This window comes from Ambystoma mexicanum, chromosome 3q, assembly GCF_040938575.1.
Source record: "Ambystoma mexicanum isolate Mex_15411 chromosome 3q, UKY_AmexF1_1, whole genome shotgun sequence".
Lineage (NCBI taxonomy): Eukaryota > Metazoa > Chordata > Amphibia > Caudata > Ambystomatidae > Ambystoma > Ambystoma mexicanum.
Window position 1 is genome coordinate 105100516 of NC_090926.1, and position 16354 is coordinate 105116869.

The window sequence follows — 16354 nt, forward strand, 5'->3', positions numbered from 1 at the left end:
CAACAAGGCAACAGCATTGGCTTTGCCAATGCTTGTTTTTAACAGGACTTTACGAAAGGGCACACAGAGTGCTTACAAAGTGGCTGAAGACAGACCTGGATACGACATTTGTATTACACCAGTAGCAGGTTTACAACTCCAATTAAGTCATTAACTCTGAGAAGACTGCTTTGAGAACAAACTGGCAGGCACTTCTAGTGCAAAGTTTAATGGTAAGGCTTGATTAAAGCAAGCTCAAAGAGTTCCCATGGGTGGGGAGGGGCAGTATCTGGGTGGCAATGGTAATAGGGATTAGCATGGCCATGGGCAGTCAATGAGTGGTCAAATCAACACACACCTACAGGCTGTGTGTCCCTCCTTGTATGCCCTTCCTCCCTATCTGTACTCTAATGGAATAGTTTCGGCTTACATGAGGTGTCGCTCACAAGTAATACCTAATAGCCAAAACTAAAAACCGTTCAGCTCACTCACACTACAATGCTGGACCATGGCATTTGCAAGAAGGAGGCTCCATAACACTGCCCAGTGTCAAAAAAAGATTACCCAACAGAGAACTGAACCCAAACTCACTAGTGCTGGACCAACTCTGACCAGGGGTCAAAGTGTAAAAAAACGAAAGCAGTGGAACTATGCTCCTGGCCCTGCTAGCCCCGCTCCCCACCGACCGCATACCCACCCTCCCTTCTCCTCTCCCTGACACAAACCCCAGGCCTGGATATGCCGTTCCTCCACTCCACCCCTCAATACAACATTATTTTACAACTGTACTACCAACACTGAAATAAACGCAGCGCAAGAAAAAGCATTACTTTCAGTCATTGTACCCCACAGCATGAAGCTTTATGCACCCGTCACTCTCCAATCACCCACGATTCACACCTCTTACAGGAAATACCCAGGTCTACCCACGGCACGCATTAACTGCACACACAGCTGTGCCTGCAGCAGTTTCGCGTTAACCCTGCTTAATTGCAGAAAACAAACACCGATCACTGTGGTAAGGTTTCTCTGGTGGTATGGGAATGGGGGTTATGCGCCAAGCAGGCTATTTAAAGAAACCAAGGCCAACCAGTGCCTGAGAGATAGGTCTGCAAGATGTGACACTAGAGTGTTATGCAAAAGACGAGGTTCGAATCCTCAGGGTAGGGCCAAAAAAACACGGGTGCTTGTCATGGCCACAGGCTCCAGAACACAAAAACCACACCATCAAGTGATGGGGGCAATGGGTCACTTGACTCACGTCCCTTTGGGTCCTATAAACACATGGCTCCTGGCTGGACTCAGTCATGGTGCCATTGGCGCCAGGCTCATATAGAGATGTTAGCAGGAACACTTTATTTCAGTGCAGGAGTGCTTTTATTTTACAAGAACTTTCCAGGAGCTGAAAGCCTTTATTCCAGAGAACATCCTTATGTGCTGACTCATCGGGTGTGGCTCCCTAGGCCTTGTCTTCATGTGCTGACTCATTGGGTGTGGCAGGGTGTTGCAGGCAGGCTGAAGCTGGTGCGCGTGGCTTCTTAAGCTCAGCTATATAAGCTGCTGCATCCTTAAGGCTGGTGCTTCGCGTTACTGTGCAATAGCGTGCAACGTGATGCTCACCACCGCTTGGACCAGTTTACTTACCTTTGGAAACCAGGCGTTCTCCTGCATACTCACCTCCAGGAAACCGGTGCTTCAACACTTCATCTGCAGACTCATCTCCTGACATCCAGTGATCTTGATCGCGACGCCGCAGCACTGCACTCCGCATCAACGAACTCAAACCCTGTGAAGAAGAAGAAAGACGAGATTAGAACATCCATCCTAGTGCTGCACCACATTTGAACCCTGCGCGCCCCCTAGTTAACAACTTACTAGCTACTGTACCGCTGCAGCTTCGTTCCTCATTCCCTCCGGCTGTCGCCTCGAGCTCCGCAGCTTCTGCTGGGCCGGCAACATCACTTGCAAGGGAAGAAAGCAAAAGAGCAAGCCTCAAAAGTGGAATGAACAGCATTACAAGACAACAAACTTCACAATACAACAAAAAAACGAGGAAAGACAAAGGCAAACAGGAACACTTGCCTGAAGTATAGTGGCTTAGTCGCAGCAAGACTGGACTACCACGTGCAAGGGACCAGTGAAGGAACTTGGTCCAGATCATAGAAGCACCCCTGCCAGAAGCAGCAGGACAGAGTGCTCGCCAAAACTAATCAACAGGTGAGCTTTCCAGGGACAGCGCATCCCACGGGTATCACGGTTTGGGAGAAGGGGTCTGGAAGAGGATCAGGCACACAAGCTGGCGTACTCACGCCCCTATTCTCCACGCAGGAGCAGTCCCGAGCAGCATCACCGATTACAACCAGTCACCACATAAGCGCAGAGGGTAAAGTTGGACCCGAGCAACCTCACCCCCGGGAGGGCTGCAACGTGCCCCAACGCCTCCGCAGAGACCAGGTGAGCGTAACAGTGTTTTTCCCTGCTGCTCTGGTGACAAAAGTAAGGGAATTGTGGAGAGAGTTGTACTGTTTAGTTCCCTCCAAATGCGACCTTTGACTTTGACTAGTCAAAACAATTACTCAATAAGGCCTAGTCAGATCAATGCATTTGACATAGGGCCTTATTATGAGTTTGCCTCTTTTACCCAGGGTAAAAGAGACAAACGCATTTACTGTTACAGCTTGCAGTAAAGAAGATCCCAAATCATGTAAACCCTTCTGTAACTGCCCATTTTGGAGCACCCTAAGACTCTATGGGAATCGTTAATGACCACATGTGGCAATTACTGCATGTGTCAATGCTTTTGTGTGGGGGTAATTATCAGAAGGTGGAACAATTAGATTCAGTAACGAAACTGGAAGGTTGGCGAGTGGTAAAATCTCTGATATTCTAAAAATACCAGCTGTTTCATCACTACGGCCAGACCTATACCCACCCAGGCTCTTGGTCAAGCGTACCCACATGACATTAGCAGCAGGAGACCTCGCATCCACATCTACCCACTCTGCAGAGCCCCCCGACCCATCTTTCACACTTATCACCTGCTTCGAAGCTGAAAGGAGCAAGGATTGTGTCCTACTCGCAGATCGTGGAGAGGCACAGTGCACAAAGTTTAGTGCTCTTATTTTTCCAAAAGTGTTCTGAGGCTCACTCGGTCTAGTAAATCAACCTCATAAAGCCTCACTGCAGTTCCAAACCTTCTATGGACTGCAAAAAACGGAGCTGCCCTTTTCTAAGTTCGTCAGAAATCATTAACAACAACTTCTATTATTTTATTACTAGGCGCGCCAGCACACTGTTAATTATATCCATCTTGATTTTTTTGCATCAAATCGCATATATTTTATATTGTGTACATAAGATGCACGCTTGTACAACACTGTCTCACTTTTTGATGTATAATAGTTCACATGTAAAGAAAAATCAATCACTTTCAACTTTTGGTTCCTTCCTGGTTTGCTGCTCTTTTTGCCTACTTAAGGAGCCCTCCAGCCTCTTTTCCTTTGCAGTTAATGAGCAGGTGTAAGTGGATCTAGATCATGTGGCCTATGCCCCACCCACCTGTCAATCATTTTAAACTGTTGAAGCCTTCCTGGTTTGCCTCGCCTCCCTACTTAAGCAACCCTCCAACATATTTTCCTGTGCAGTTGGTGAGCAGGTGAAAGTGGATATAGGTCACCTGGCCTAAGCCCCACATACCTTCTTAACCCTGCCTCTGCCTTTCTGCTCTTAACTCTTAGATCAAGGGCATCGGTCTCTCACCTGGGCGTCTGAAGTAAAGGACAGATGAAGAAAAGAGCAATTCCTGTTTCGACCTGTTTCGACCAAGAGGAGCCAGAGCCCAAACCCCTGCTCAGACAACAGGTAAGCAAGCGCTGACATGTGATTTCTCCCTCTGTCCCCACAGGCCATCCCCACCATCATCAGGCAATGCCAACATCAACGACATTGCCTCTCCTCAAAGGCATGGACTTCGCAATGCAGCAAACTCCCCACATCAGCCCCAAGTCCATCAGTATCCCCTCACCGTCCGCAACACAGAAGTTGATGCTCAGCTATCACCCATGCAACAGACATCGACAACCTCATCACTACACATGACATTGATGCCATCTTCTTCACCGAGACCTGACTGACACCCACCTCCACCCACACCCAAGACGTCCTTGTCCCCAACGGTTACAGCATCGAACACAGAGTCAACCGAACAAGACATGCAGAGGCCGCGCAGTCGTCCACAATACCTCATGGCCCTGCACCAGACTTGATGTTAACAACATTGGCTCCACTGAAGTCATCTCCTTCTACTTCCCGCTGTCCCAGGTGGACACAGTCACCTTCCATGTCATCTACGGACAATCCAAGCTCAACACCGCCTTCATCATAGACTTCGTTGACCTGGTCACCACCATGTCCCTCACGCAAACAAACATCATCCTTGGTGACTTCGACCTCCCAGACAACAAGACCAGCAAACCAATGAAGAAACCTCTTCTCTGCCTCTTGACACCCTCAGCCACACACAAAATACCCAAATCACGAGAAAGGTAACATCCTCGACCTAATCATCACAGCACTGCCTTCCCTCCACTACAGCTCTCCTTTCCTGCTTTGCTGGTTTGACCACCTGGCCATGCCATTGAACATGCTGCACACTATCCTAGTCAAGCACTCCCAGCAGACAGACCAACCTTCAGAGGGGTTTAAGAACTTCCCGGTGGAAGCCCTCACGGAAGACCTTGCCAACCTCCACCTCGCATGGACCACACACCCCCAACCGAACTGCGACACTCTACTGGAAGCACTCAATGCCACCCTCTCAAACTCCATCGACCGACACGTGCATCTGAAACAACACACCTGTAAACCGAAACCATCAGCACCCTGATACAAGCAAGAACTCAACCTCAGCAAAAGAGTCATCAGGAAACAAGAGAAAACCGATTCCACTCCAGGTCCGCATTGGACCTGGCACTTCTCAAGGAACTCCGAGCAACCCATTAACAACTAATAACACGGCCACTGCCTCGTACTATCAGAACACCATAGGAGAAGCCGACAATGAAAGCAGAGCCCTCTTAAAAGTGGTCAAGCCCTGCATCAACCCACTACCGACCCTGCCATACCACACTCCATCGAAAAATCCACCGCCATCAACACTTTCATCATTGACAAAATCAGCAAGATTCGTCAGCACATAGACACCAGCTCTGCATCCACAGACCCACCTCACATCTCGTCTCAGGAAATCTCCACACTCTGGACAACATTCAAGACACTCTCTACAGAGGGCCTTGTAGAAACCCTGGATGCCCTCAAAGCCACATCGTATACAGACAACATCCTCCCAGGATCCATTATCAAGACCCTCCCTGCTGAAGCTCTGCTTCCCTACCTGGAGATCATCAAGAGCTCCCTAACTCGAGGCACCTTCTGTAAGGAAGGCATGGTATCACACAATAAGACAGACACAAGTGACCACAGTTCAAAGTCTAAATACGGGAGCAAGCTACGACCATCAAATAATAACTCGGTCCTAGTGATGTCTTGTCAAAATAAAAGGGCCTATGCTAATAAACCAATCCTTACGCCTAAATACAAATGATGTGGGAAACAATGTTGTACAAAAGAAAAGTGTTCAAGAAATGATATGTCAGGATAGTTAAGCCATTAGCTTCCCTTCCCCACAATTTCAGTACAGGATAAGGCGGCACATACTCTGGCTTTTTCTAGCACGAGGAAGCAGTTCAAAATCTCAGTATCAAGGCCTTCTGTGCCAAAGTCTCTTTGCCATTGAAAGTCTCTTACTTCAAAGGGGCTGATGCGACAAACAAACATTCAGAGTTCCTTTCACCTCAGGATTCTCATGTGTACAACTTCTCTGGTGATTTGCTTTTTACCCTGGGTCCCCATCTGCTAGGTTCAGACCAATTTATCTTGTTTTCCCAAACTTTCTTTACTGCATCAAAATCAAAGACTTTCCACTGTGCTCAGGATTTTGCTTTACCCGTTGCAGGACCACTTTGATTTACAATTCCTTTTATAATTCTTTGAGTTTCACTTTTGCCACTTCTCAGCTGGATACTTTACAGAGACCTTTGATTGAGCACACATGCGGTACCGGATCACTCTGTCAAAAGTATCATATCTTTTCCTCTCAAAGTTCAAACAATCCTTAGCAGTTTAACTTTACTTGCATCTTTTATCACACGTGTTTTAACAATGTACGTTCCAGCGCTCGACATGCAATGTTGCAGCTTGCAACCTTGGCTTCAACACAGACCGGAATTGTATCGGTCTCCCCAACTCACTGGCTGCATTGATTTCAGTGATGCTGCTTTGTTCTTTGGGCAAAGAACAGTACAACAGCGGCTGCTGCTTCTCCCGTCTTGATTAGTAATGCAGGGCCCTGGGTATTTCCGATACACAATGCAGGATTCTTCAGCCTGGTCTTGCGCTTTCCAATTTCAAGGGGTCATGAAAGAAACAGTTCCTTTTCGGAAAGGTCAAGGGAATTTCCCTCCTTGCGATTCCCCTCCTGTTTTGCCGTCTTTCTTCTCTCATCCAGCTGCTGTCTCGAAACTGCTGTTTACTTGTGTGCTTTGCCTCGCTCCTACAACGCCTTCCTCGTGTTTCGCAGCCCCCTGTCTTTCAACTAGGTCATGTTAAAAAGCTGCAGGTGTGAGTAATTGTCAGTAACGACCTCGCCTGACCAATGCATTGGGACATGTCAAGTACACGGCTCAGGTGTAAGTCTGTTTTCTCCCATAGCGGCTGTCCAGTTGAAAAGGTTTGTGTTGTAAAGGGGATAGTAAATTTCCTATACTACCTGGTAGGATGGGGTACAGGTGTTACAGGGAAGGGGACACCGCGTCTCACCACCCGGTGTCCCACTACCACTCCCCAAAAACCCCTCACCCAGGTGATCCTCCCACACCAGTCCACCCCCAGGAACTGGATACAAAAGCCATGGCTGCGTCATGCCCACCTGATTGACAGATATTCGGGTACTAGTGGGCTAGACACCTTCTGGTTTCTCACACTTCCCATCAACCCTTAGACCGGACAAATCCTCCCTCTACTAAAAAAAAACCACTCTGGATCCTGACAACCTGGTAACCCTTGCTCATTTACCCATCTTCCCTTCCTAGGTAACATCATCTAGAAAGCAGCAGCCGCACAACTGCAACACCACATCGACACCAACAATCTTCTCCAAACCATCCAATCCGTGTTCAGACCCCGATGTAGCACAGAGACAGCAACCATACAAGCTGTTGCTGACGCCCTAAATAACCTAGACAATGGACAACCCTGCTGCCTGGTTTTCCTCAACCTCTCTGCTGCTTTTGACACAGTAGACCACCAAGCGCTCACGGATACCCTAAATCAGGGCATGGGGATCAGCAACCGTGTCCTACGCTGGTTCAAGTCCAAACCTCACCAACCACCAGCCATTCATTCAGATGGACTCCTCTAGGTCACCAATGCTACCCGTCACTTGTGGGGTCCTCCGGGGTTCCATCCTCTCCCCAGTGATCTTCCATCTATGCATGGAGCCACTGGGAGCTCTCCTAGTCACACCCAACATCCACATCCACCAATACGCCAACGATACACAGCTATACCTCAAGATCGACTCCATCAAGGACATCCACAGGCTGAAAACCTTCCTCTCGCTGATCCAGTCTTGGATATCCAGTGCTGGATATCCAGTGCATACTTCAATCTCAACCCCTCCAAGACCGAATTCCAACTCTTCACCAACAACATCGAACACTCAGACATACAGACCTGGCTATCAACCATGAACCCTGAGGGCTTCACACTAAAGCTCACCTCCTGCGCCAAGTCCCTCAGGTTCCACATCAACAAACATCTCTTCCTTCAAGACACACATAGCTAAGAAAACTCAGACCGCTTGGTATCAGCTCTCCTTCCTGTGGAAAGTCAAGCCCTTCCTCCCTCTGTACAGCTTCAGATCCACCGTTCAAGCATTGGTCCTATCTCGCCTGGATGGTGGCAATGCCCTCCTCGAAGGCCTCCTGTCATCCTCAATTATGCCCCTGAAGAGTGAACTACATGTCGCTGCATGCCTCATCAAAGGTCTTTGCAGATACAACCACATCACTGCATCTGTCATCGATATTCACTGATCCCACTGCATGCACAAATCGCCTTCAAATCTTGCTGCATCATTTTAGGGCAGTTGGCCTCAAGTCAGCCAGCTACCCCACAGAGAAACTCTGCATCTCTGGCAGACAGCGCAATAGCAGCCAGGACGCATGCAGATTTGAAATCTGTTGCTGCAAAAAGGAAAGGACCAAAAAACAAGCCTTCTCACCTACCCCCTAAATCTATGGAAACTTCTCCCTATCAGCATTATGCTCACCCCCACTCTTGTACAATTCAAAAAAGAACTCGAGACCCAACCTTTCAAGGAGTCTCTCCTCCTCAACACTTAGGCCATCACGTCACTCTGTGCTCCACCTCACTAACTAGGCGCCATTTGCCCCTCTACCTCCCATCACCCTGCAAAGTTGTACCCCTCCTCTGCCCCCCTCTGTATCTTAATCCCCTCTGTATATCTGATCTGTTGTTAACCCGAAAAGCACTCTGTTATGCATCTGTACTGTTGCATACCATTGTGTATCTTTATTGTTGTATACCTCTGTAAAGCACTCCATTGCTTCTCGAAGCTAGGTATGTGCTCAATAAATACAATAATATTAATAATTATATAATAATAATAGATTTAGCCGCTTCACAATAGGATCGACTATTTAAATAGACCGTATGCCCATACAGTTGCAATTACAACTGCTTGTTTCTCAGGTGGTCTATAAGTCTGCAAAGTTTTGACTTCACCATTCAACAAAGGCCAGAGACATTGCAGATTTGATGGCCTGATGGTAAGATTAGCTAACCTTTTCTCACAATGGGGTTGGGGTGAAGTGCGCGTATTACAATTGTTTCCTTTTTGCTGATTTTCCAGGGCAGCTTGTCCATAATGGATGGCGGGGATGCCACGTGCCATTCATTATGGATGTACCAAGCCAGCCCAGTGGAAACGCCGAGTGCTCCTTCAGCTGTAACAAGCAGCTAAGGGGAGTCCCCCTGTGCTGGCTTAGCTGTCAAAGCTAAACCTGGTTTGCATTTGGCAGTTTAGCTACTCCCGGGTGCATGTCAAATGGACCATGCAAGGCCAGGGTATTTTGCTTCCCCGGCCTTGCATGGCACATTTGGCATGCAGCTTGGGGTACTGCAGGCCTGAATGTGCATAGGGAGCGCTCTTGTGCTTCCCCGCAGATTTATGTTCATTGGGTCGTCAAGAAGGAGCTACTCCAGCTCCACATCACATTCTTTTGGGAGCCAGGAAGCTCTATCTTGTTCCTTTTTTCATGTCAGGCAGAGTCTTGACCCAGGTTGTAAATAAGGAAACAATAACTCTATCTATCTATCTATCTATCTATCTATCTATCTATCTATCTATCTATCTATCTATCTATCTATCTATCTATGTATGTATGTGTGCATGTGTGCATGCAAGGTTTTGTATCTTTAAGTGTGCACGCGCGAGGAGTGTGTTTGGGTGCACTTGTGAATGAGAGAAGAGTGCACACATGAATGAAAGAGTGTATGAATGCTACACTGGTCTCCGTGTAAATGTAGATGAATTTGGTATGGTTGCGTAAGTGAATGAGACAGTGAATGTGTATGAATGAATGCTGTGAGAAAGTGTGTGGTATGAGTGCCTGGCAAGGAGCAGGCCTCCGATTCAGGAGGGGGGAGGAGGATGAAATATATTTGGACTGGGGCATTTTGTATTGCCCATAAATGGTAAAGCCAACATTATAATTGTTATAGCATTGTTCAACTGGCCTAAATTGGTGCAGCCAGTCCGGAAATATTTTCTTATTGTGGCTTGCCATTTATACTGGTTATCAATGGCAATTGAAGTGTTATTTCGTGGCTAGACTAGCATACATTGGTGCAGCCGTTCTAGGAATGTTTTATTTTGTTACTTTCCTGAAGGGTAAAGCCATCATGATGAGTGTTATAATATTACTAGACTGTCCTTCAATGGTGCAGCCAGTCTAAATGTTTTCTTACCATGGAATGGCATATTTTCCTGGGCTTCAATGGTAAAGCAAACATGATGAGTGTTATTTTGTGGCTAGAATGGCCTGCATTGGTGCACCCAGGCTAGTTATGTTGTTTTATAGTGACATGATATTTATTTTCTGGTATGAAGGGTAAAGCCAGTATGCGGAGGGTTACAGCATTGCTAGATTTGCCTTTGTTGGTGCATCCAGTTTGGATATACTTTTGTACAGTGGCATGGCATTTTATTTTTACTGAGCAACAGTAGTAAATCGAACATGATAAGTTGTATTACATGAGTAAACCAGAGGGGTAGGGGGGCACAACCAATTCTATTATGATTATTTCTAGTAGTGCGAGATGCACCAATTCAATCCTTCACTGTAGTTACATATATAGGGTTATTTCAGCTGTGTATGGGTCAAATAGTCTAACGGCCACCCAAGACTGTAATAGAGGAAACAAATGAAGCAAAACCTGTTAGTCACTAACAGGAGACCGCTCGCGCACTCTTATGGGGATATAAATCCCATAGAAACTCTTGAAATGGACTTCTAAGACAAGAAATCCACATGTATTAACATCACACAAGTTCAATATATTAGTTGAATAATCATTTAATTTCCAAAATAAATTTACAAATAATTGTAGATATGTGAAGGTATCTATTACCAAAGAACAGACACTTCACTAGTTTCAGTTTTCTGTAGACATTAAGAGTCTATAGTATGACTCGAATAGGCTCCTTTTTGTGTATGCCGATGCGTTTCGGATAAAATCTGTCTTCAGGGCCTGGTGCCTATTGTTCCTTGTCAGATTTGATTATGTTTTCAATGTTGTCACTCATATGAAACCTTAAAGTCTTGGCCATGTCTAAATCCAAGTAGTCCAAGTCCCAAGTCACTGGTCTGGATTAGAGTGGAGGGTTGATTTCACATATGAAGAAAAGCGACTCACAAAGCTTGTAGCTGCAGGGTAAAGTGGATGTGGTGAGACCGCCTAATGCCAGCCGGCGTCTCACAGCTCACTCCTATCTCCTGTTTGGCACAGTTGAAAATCTCCTTCTTTTACTTATGTAGAGCTGAGCCCAACACATTTCAGGGGGAACCCCCTTCTTCAGGAGCAAAAACTTTTTAGATATTGGTTTGTACAGGTTTCAAGATGTAATCCACTGACGCTACCTGGAAACTGAAAACAGCGTTTGGTAAAGGGAGGACCTATGTTGCTTTCATTATCAATTGACATGTTGTATTACATGGCTAGACTAGCCTACGATTGGTTCCGCCTGTCTAGTTTCCTTTTCTTATGGATGTATGGCATGTGTTAATGATATGAAGGGTAAAGCCAGAATGATGACTGTTATAATATTGCTAGAGTGCCCTTCATTGGTGCAGCCAGTCTGGATATACTTTCTTACTATGGTATGCCATTTTTATACTGGGCATCAATGGTAAAGCAAACATGATGAGTTATAATTTGTGGCTAAACTGGCCTACATTGCTACATCCTATATATATATATATATATATATATATATATATATATATATATATATATATATATATATATATATATATTATATGTTCCTATCGTGGCATAACATGTTTTCCTGGTGTGAAGGGTAAAGCCAGCATGATGCGAGTTATAAGTTTGCTAGGCTGGTCTTCATTGTTGCAGCCTGTGTATATATGATTTCTTATTGTGGCATTTCATTTTCTACTGGGAATAAATGGTAAAGCAAACATTATAAGTGTTATTACATGATTAGACAGATCTACATTAGTCCAGCTAGTCTAAACATGTTTTATTACTGTGGCATGAAATGATTTTATACTGGGAAAGCGAACAGTAAGTTCATATATGGTAATACAGGCATGTATTTGTGCATCCTGCATGGACATGTATGAACACAGCAAACCAGGAAATGTGTGTTTATACTGCTATATGTTGTGTGCAAATGTATCATGAAAATGCATTGGAAAATGCTCCTGTGTACTATTTTTGAATTTCATCTTTTCAATGTGTTCTGCTATGCAAACCCTTTTGTAAACTGGCTTTTTACCTAATTTTTCACAGAAGGTGTTATGTTAAATTCACCATTTTAACCCATTATTTAAGAAACAATTATGGGAGATAACCAAACCCTGAACACGCCTTGCTTTGTTCAGGTGCACTTAGTAAGCTCGATCACTCCCAAATATGCAAGTAAAAAATGTACGACCCACCAATAAAAATAGTTTACCAGCTACCACTGTCATTTACAATACCATAATATTTTCTGACTGTTTTCTTTTTTCCTTTTCTTACTCTTTCTTAAGTGCTTTATTCAACTCTAATTGCCAGTGCAGATAATTTCTCTGGCCAGCACTGACTAGCACTTCTGTTTCCATCGCAGGTGCAGCCCTTTTTGTGCAGCTCCTGCAGTCAACCTGTGCCTCACATTTGGTGGTAGAACCCGAGCATAGGAATCTAGGCATCTAAACAAAAGTAAAGTAGCAACATCATTGTTTTTGCTTTAACCACACTCAGACTATTGGTTTTGCCTTGCTTTAATCCTATTTGGGATACCTGCATTTATCATTAAAAAAAACACTTGTATAACTGTGACTTTTTACTTACCTGATTCTGTAGTGAACCTTGGACCTTCGCTCAGAGGATAGGGCTGGACTTCTTAAGAAATTATCAAACATCGAAGTGTGTACTCCATAGTTTTGAAGCCGTAATATATGTCTAACCACTGTTTCCTTTGCACTGTAATAGTATACTCCTGTATTACAAATTGTAACATGCTATATTTTTGTGATACTTACCTTGCAGTTGCTCTTGACGTAATGCACATTTTTATTATTAAATAAATACCAAACCTATATGTTCACTATGTATTCTGTGTGACAAATCCTTTACTTGATATCCTTTATTGTGTGTAATCTGTAATTTACATGACTCTCCACTTCTCTGAAGAGTGAACGCTGCTGCATAGTCACGTTTGCCAGAGTATGTTTGGCTTAACCAAGAGCGTAGCCCAGAACACAACTGCAGAGGCCTCTCTGAACCCCAAACCAGTGCAATTCAGAAAAATCCTCTCTGGAAGGTGGTCAATGTACTTATATATGTATTTATGTTTTTTTTTTTGAAAGTGTGATTTAGTTTTTCAAATACTTTGCACACAACCATGCAACATTAAATAATCACATGAAAACATATACATAAAAAATAGAAATAAAAAAATTAATCATTTTTTTCCCCAGAGAGATAGTCCAGAAAAATTCCATTTAAATCCTTCTGGAGATTGTATATTTTTAAAAGTGTAATGCCTAAAAATGATATCTAATTGATGATCTATTTCAAATTGATTTAGTGAATTCTATTTAAATATTATTAATCTTTATTTGTTTCAGTTCAAAATGAACTTTTACAAAATTTCCTAATTGAATATACACATATACAGATATATAAATAAATCTCAATGGATAAGACTTCAGATAATAAAGTAAGGTAAAGTAAAATAAAATAGAATAAAATAATATATTACAAATATACATGAGATAGGTAAATGTTTAATTATCAAGTTTATTAGGTCAAATCAGATGATCATGCTATAAGTAGGCCCACTATATGTTGCCATAGGTAAAATAATGCAATATGAACTGTCATAATCCCCAATGAACTGTCCTAATGTGCACACATAGTTTGAACCCAGCTTTACACATTGGGTAAGGACATGTCATGGACTCTCAAGTTTATCTATGCCTTTGCAGATGCGATAGATCCGAGTTTCTCTGGGCATTTTTCTAAAGGCACCCTGTGTCACGAGTAGTGGAAGTTGGTTGGTTCGAAGCCTAGTATGAAACTAGGCACCTTCAGATTTCGGCATTTAAGCAAATAGTGCTTTGTCTTTAGATATTTATGAGAGACACCTATCACATAGGTGTAATTGTGCAGTTTATCTAGGTGAGCAAAGTTATTCAACCAGTCGTGACGTTCCATCTTCCTCTTGAATATTTGTTGTAATCTTAGAAGACCTGTACCGTGGCTAAAATCAGGTACCCAGTCGATTTCTTGAAAACATTTCTCCATGGGGCCCAACAAATATGGTGTTTTTGACTTTATTGTGCCCTTTTTAGCACTCCCAAGTCTGTTAAGTAGCAGGCATTTAGGATTACTGTGTGATTTCTCTTTTTATGTACAACAACCCCCGACGTAACATGCACTGCATTCTTATCAAAGACAGGCCTAATTCTAGTCGTAGGTAAGCCATAGGTACAGACTGGGCCAACATCAGGATTCTCCTCCAAAGGTTACACTCTAATACATCTAGCCATCTTAAATCCGGTATAACAACCGCATCCAGACCATATAATATAGCAGGCCAAAGCACTTATTATATATAAGCCTGACGTAGATTTAGAGAAAGCATTTATGGCATATGTCAATTGACGCCCTTACATTTCTTTGATTCATATTCTATTTAAAGCTCAGTGTGATCGCCAAAGACACTTGATATCCAGCTCTGCCAGAAACTCGCATTATTTAAGCAACCTTCATCATGCACACATTAAGAAAACAGTAACCATCGCAAAAGTGGACAAATGATCACTAAGTGAAATAGTGATTCGGTTTCATTTGACATCTTTCAAAATTTGCAATAAAGTTGAGCCTTAGATTTCCTTTTCCTTATGTTCATTGTTTCCCCGGTGGGGAGCAAGTGCATACTAAAGAGGAGGAATTGATTACGCAAATAGGTGAGTGTATAGCTTATATGTTAATACCGCTTCCCAGGTGTTACACCAATCTTTTCTAAATGGACATTTTCTAAAGGGACACTTTTTTACCTCATTTGGATTAAAAGTAAGCATCACCACCTAAGAGTCTATGTTGCTTAGCATATTTTCTCACTTAAGTCTAAAATCAACAAGAGGACCTTTCTTTTGAGTTGTTGTTTGAACTTGAAATTCTATGAAAAAGGAACTCTCCTGTGACACCAAACAGTTTCTGCAAATATGTAGGATTTTCTATCGTTCTATGTGATATTTTCGAAGAGTGAAGGCTGCAGGCAAAAAATACTTTTTTGGCTGATTTGCTATGGCCCTCAATATTACGAAATATCCCACTGTTGGGAAAGATTTCCCTTAGTTGCAATTTTCCCTCCATTTATGGACCCCCCAAACTTTTTGCTTTTGTTGTGCTAACCTAAACTACGTTTTTCCAGTGGAGCACATCCTTCAGCTGCACTCCTCTGGGCTTTTGTTCATCTGTTATGGGGAAATTGACACGTCCTTCAGACTGTCAGTACTGGGAAACTGTATCTCCTAGTCTTTGCCTATGTTGCAATATTTTGGTAACTTTTTATCTATATGCCAAGTACCTTACAGTACAGCGCATAGGGGTCTTTTTGTTTCATGGCCCGAGACACCCTCTAAGGATTTCTGGGTGATTGTACAAGTGTCCCTAGGACGAAGTTGTGGCAGAAGTTTACTTTTATAGTATTTATACTTCTTGTTAATGAACCATATCGCATTTATCGCAATTGGTTCACAACTGTGGCCACTGCCAAAAATGGCAGTGCCACAAAGTCTTTTGTTCTGTCCTTTTGGCTTTTTTGTCCCTCTGCCTTCCCCCAGGTCGAGCAGAATACCTTATTTGGGTATGCAGCCTCCCGCGAAAACCGCAACTTTCGTGGGCTCCTGCATGTTAGGTGTGCTAGTGCCCAGGAAGAAGATTGGGAGTGTCTGGTCCCAAACCACACTACTGGTGCCAGTATGTCTGGTATGCCTGAATGACTGGAACCACCGTGGGCTGTGATTGGCCCACACCTGGCATGCAATGCAAGAGAGCAGATCTTCGAATGGTTATCCCAGATTTGGGCGTGAAACAAATCTTGGATAAGAGAAGAAGCTCTGCGTCCATTCCAGGTCGATCACCTGCAGTTCTCTCCGAACTACAGAAGGAGCCAAGTATCCTGAAAGGCTAAAGCAGACCCGTGGAAGTTGCTGGAGATGTTCTGGAAAGTTTGGCACCATGAGCCTGCTCCAGTCGGACACCTGTTTTTGCATTGATCACTGAAGGCCTGCAAGGGCGCTTTGACCCTTTGAGTAGTGAGAACAACTACTCTCGGCACCTCCTGATTACCCTGCAAAAGAGCCTCATCGGAAGTGTTCCTGGGCCATCACATAGGAGCACCGCCATGCCGAGTTGACATGCAAAACTTGGGAAATCGTTAGCTTGTGGTCCTAGGCCCTATCCCGCCAAATGTCATAGTCCTAGCTCCTCCGGG

At 44.0% G+C, this 16354-nt stretch overlaps 1 protein-coding gene across 6 annotated transcripts in view; it reads left to right on the forward strand.

Annotated features, from left to right (window-relative positions):
* The window catches only part of GPR84 (G protein-coupled receptor 84), a 105250-nt gene that overhangs the window by 58090 nt on the left and 30806 nt on the right, over positions 1–16354 (forward strand). For 2 of the 6 annotated variants that reach the window (XM_069653232.1, XM_069653233.1), the window contains exon 2: positions 3717–3840. The exons of 2 other annotated variants lie outside the window; for them this stretch is intronic. In XM_069653232.1, coding sequence (XP_069509333.1) covers positions 3763–3840 — 78 coding nt within the window. In that variant the 5' untranslated portion in view covers positions 3717–3762. Of the gene's footprint in view, positions 1–3715; positions 3841–12475; positions 12568–16354 lie in introns of those variants that run through there. 2 more of the 6 variants (XM_069653234.1, XM_069653236.1) reach the window with 2 other exon arrangements.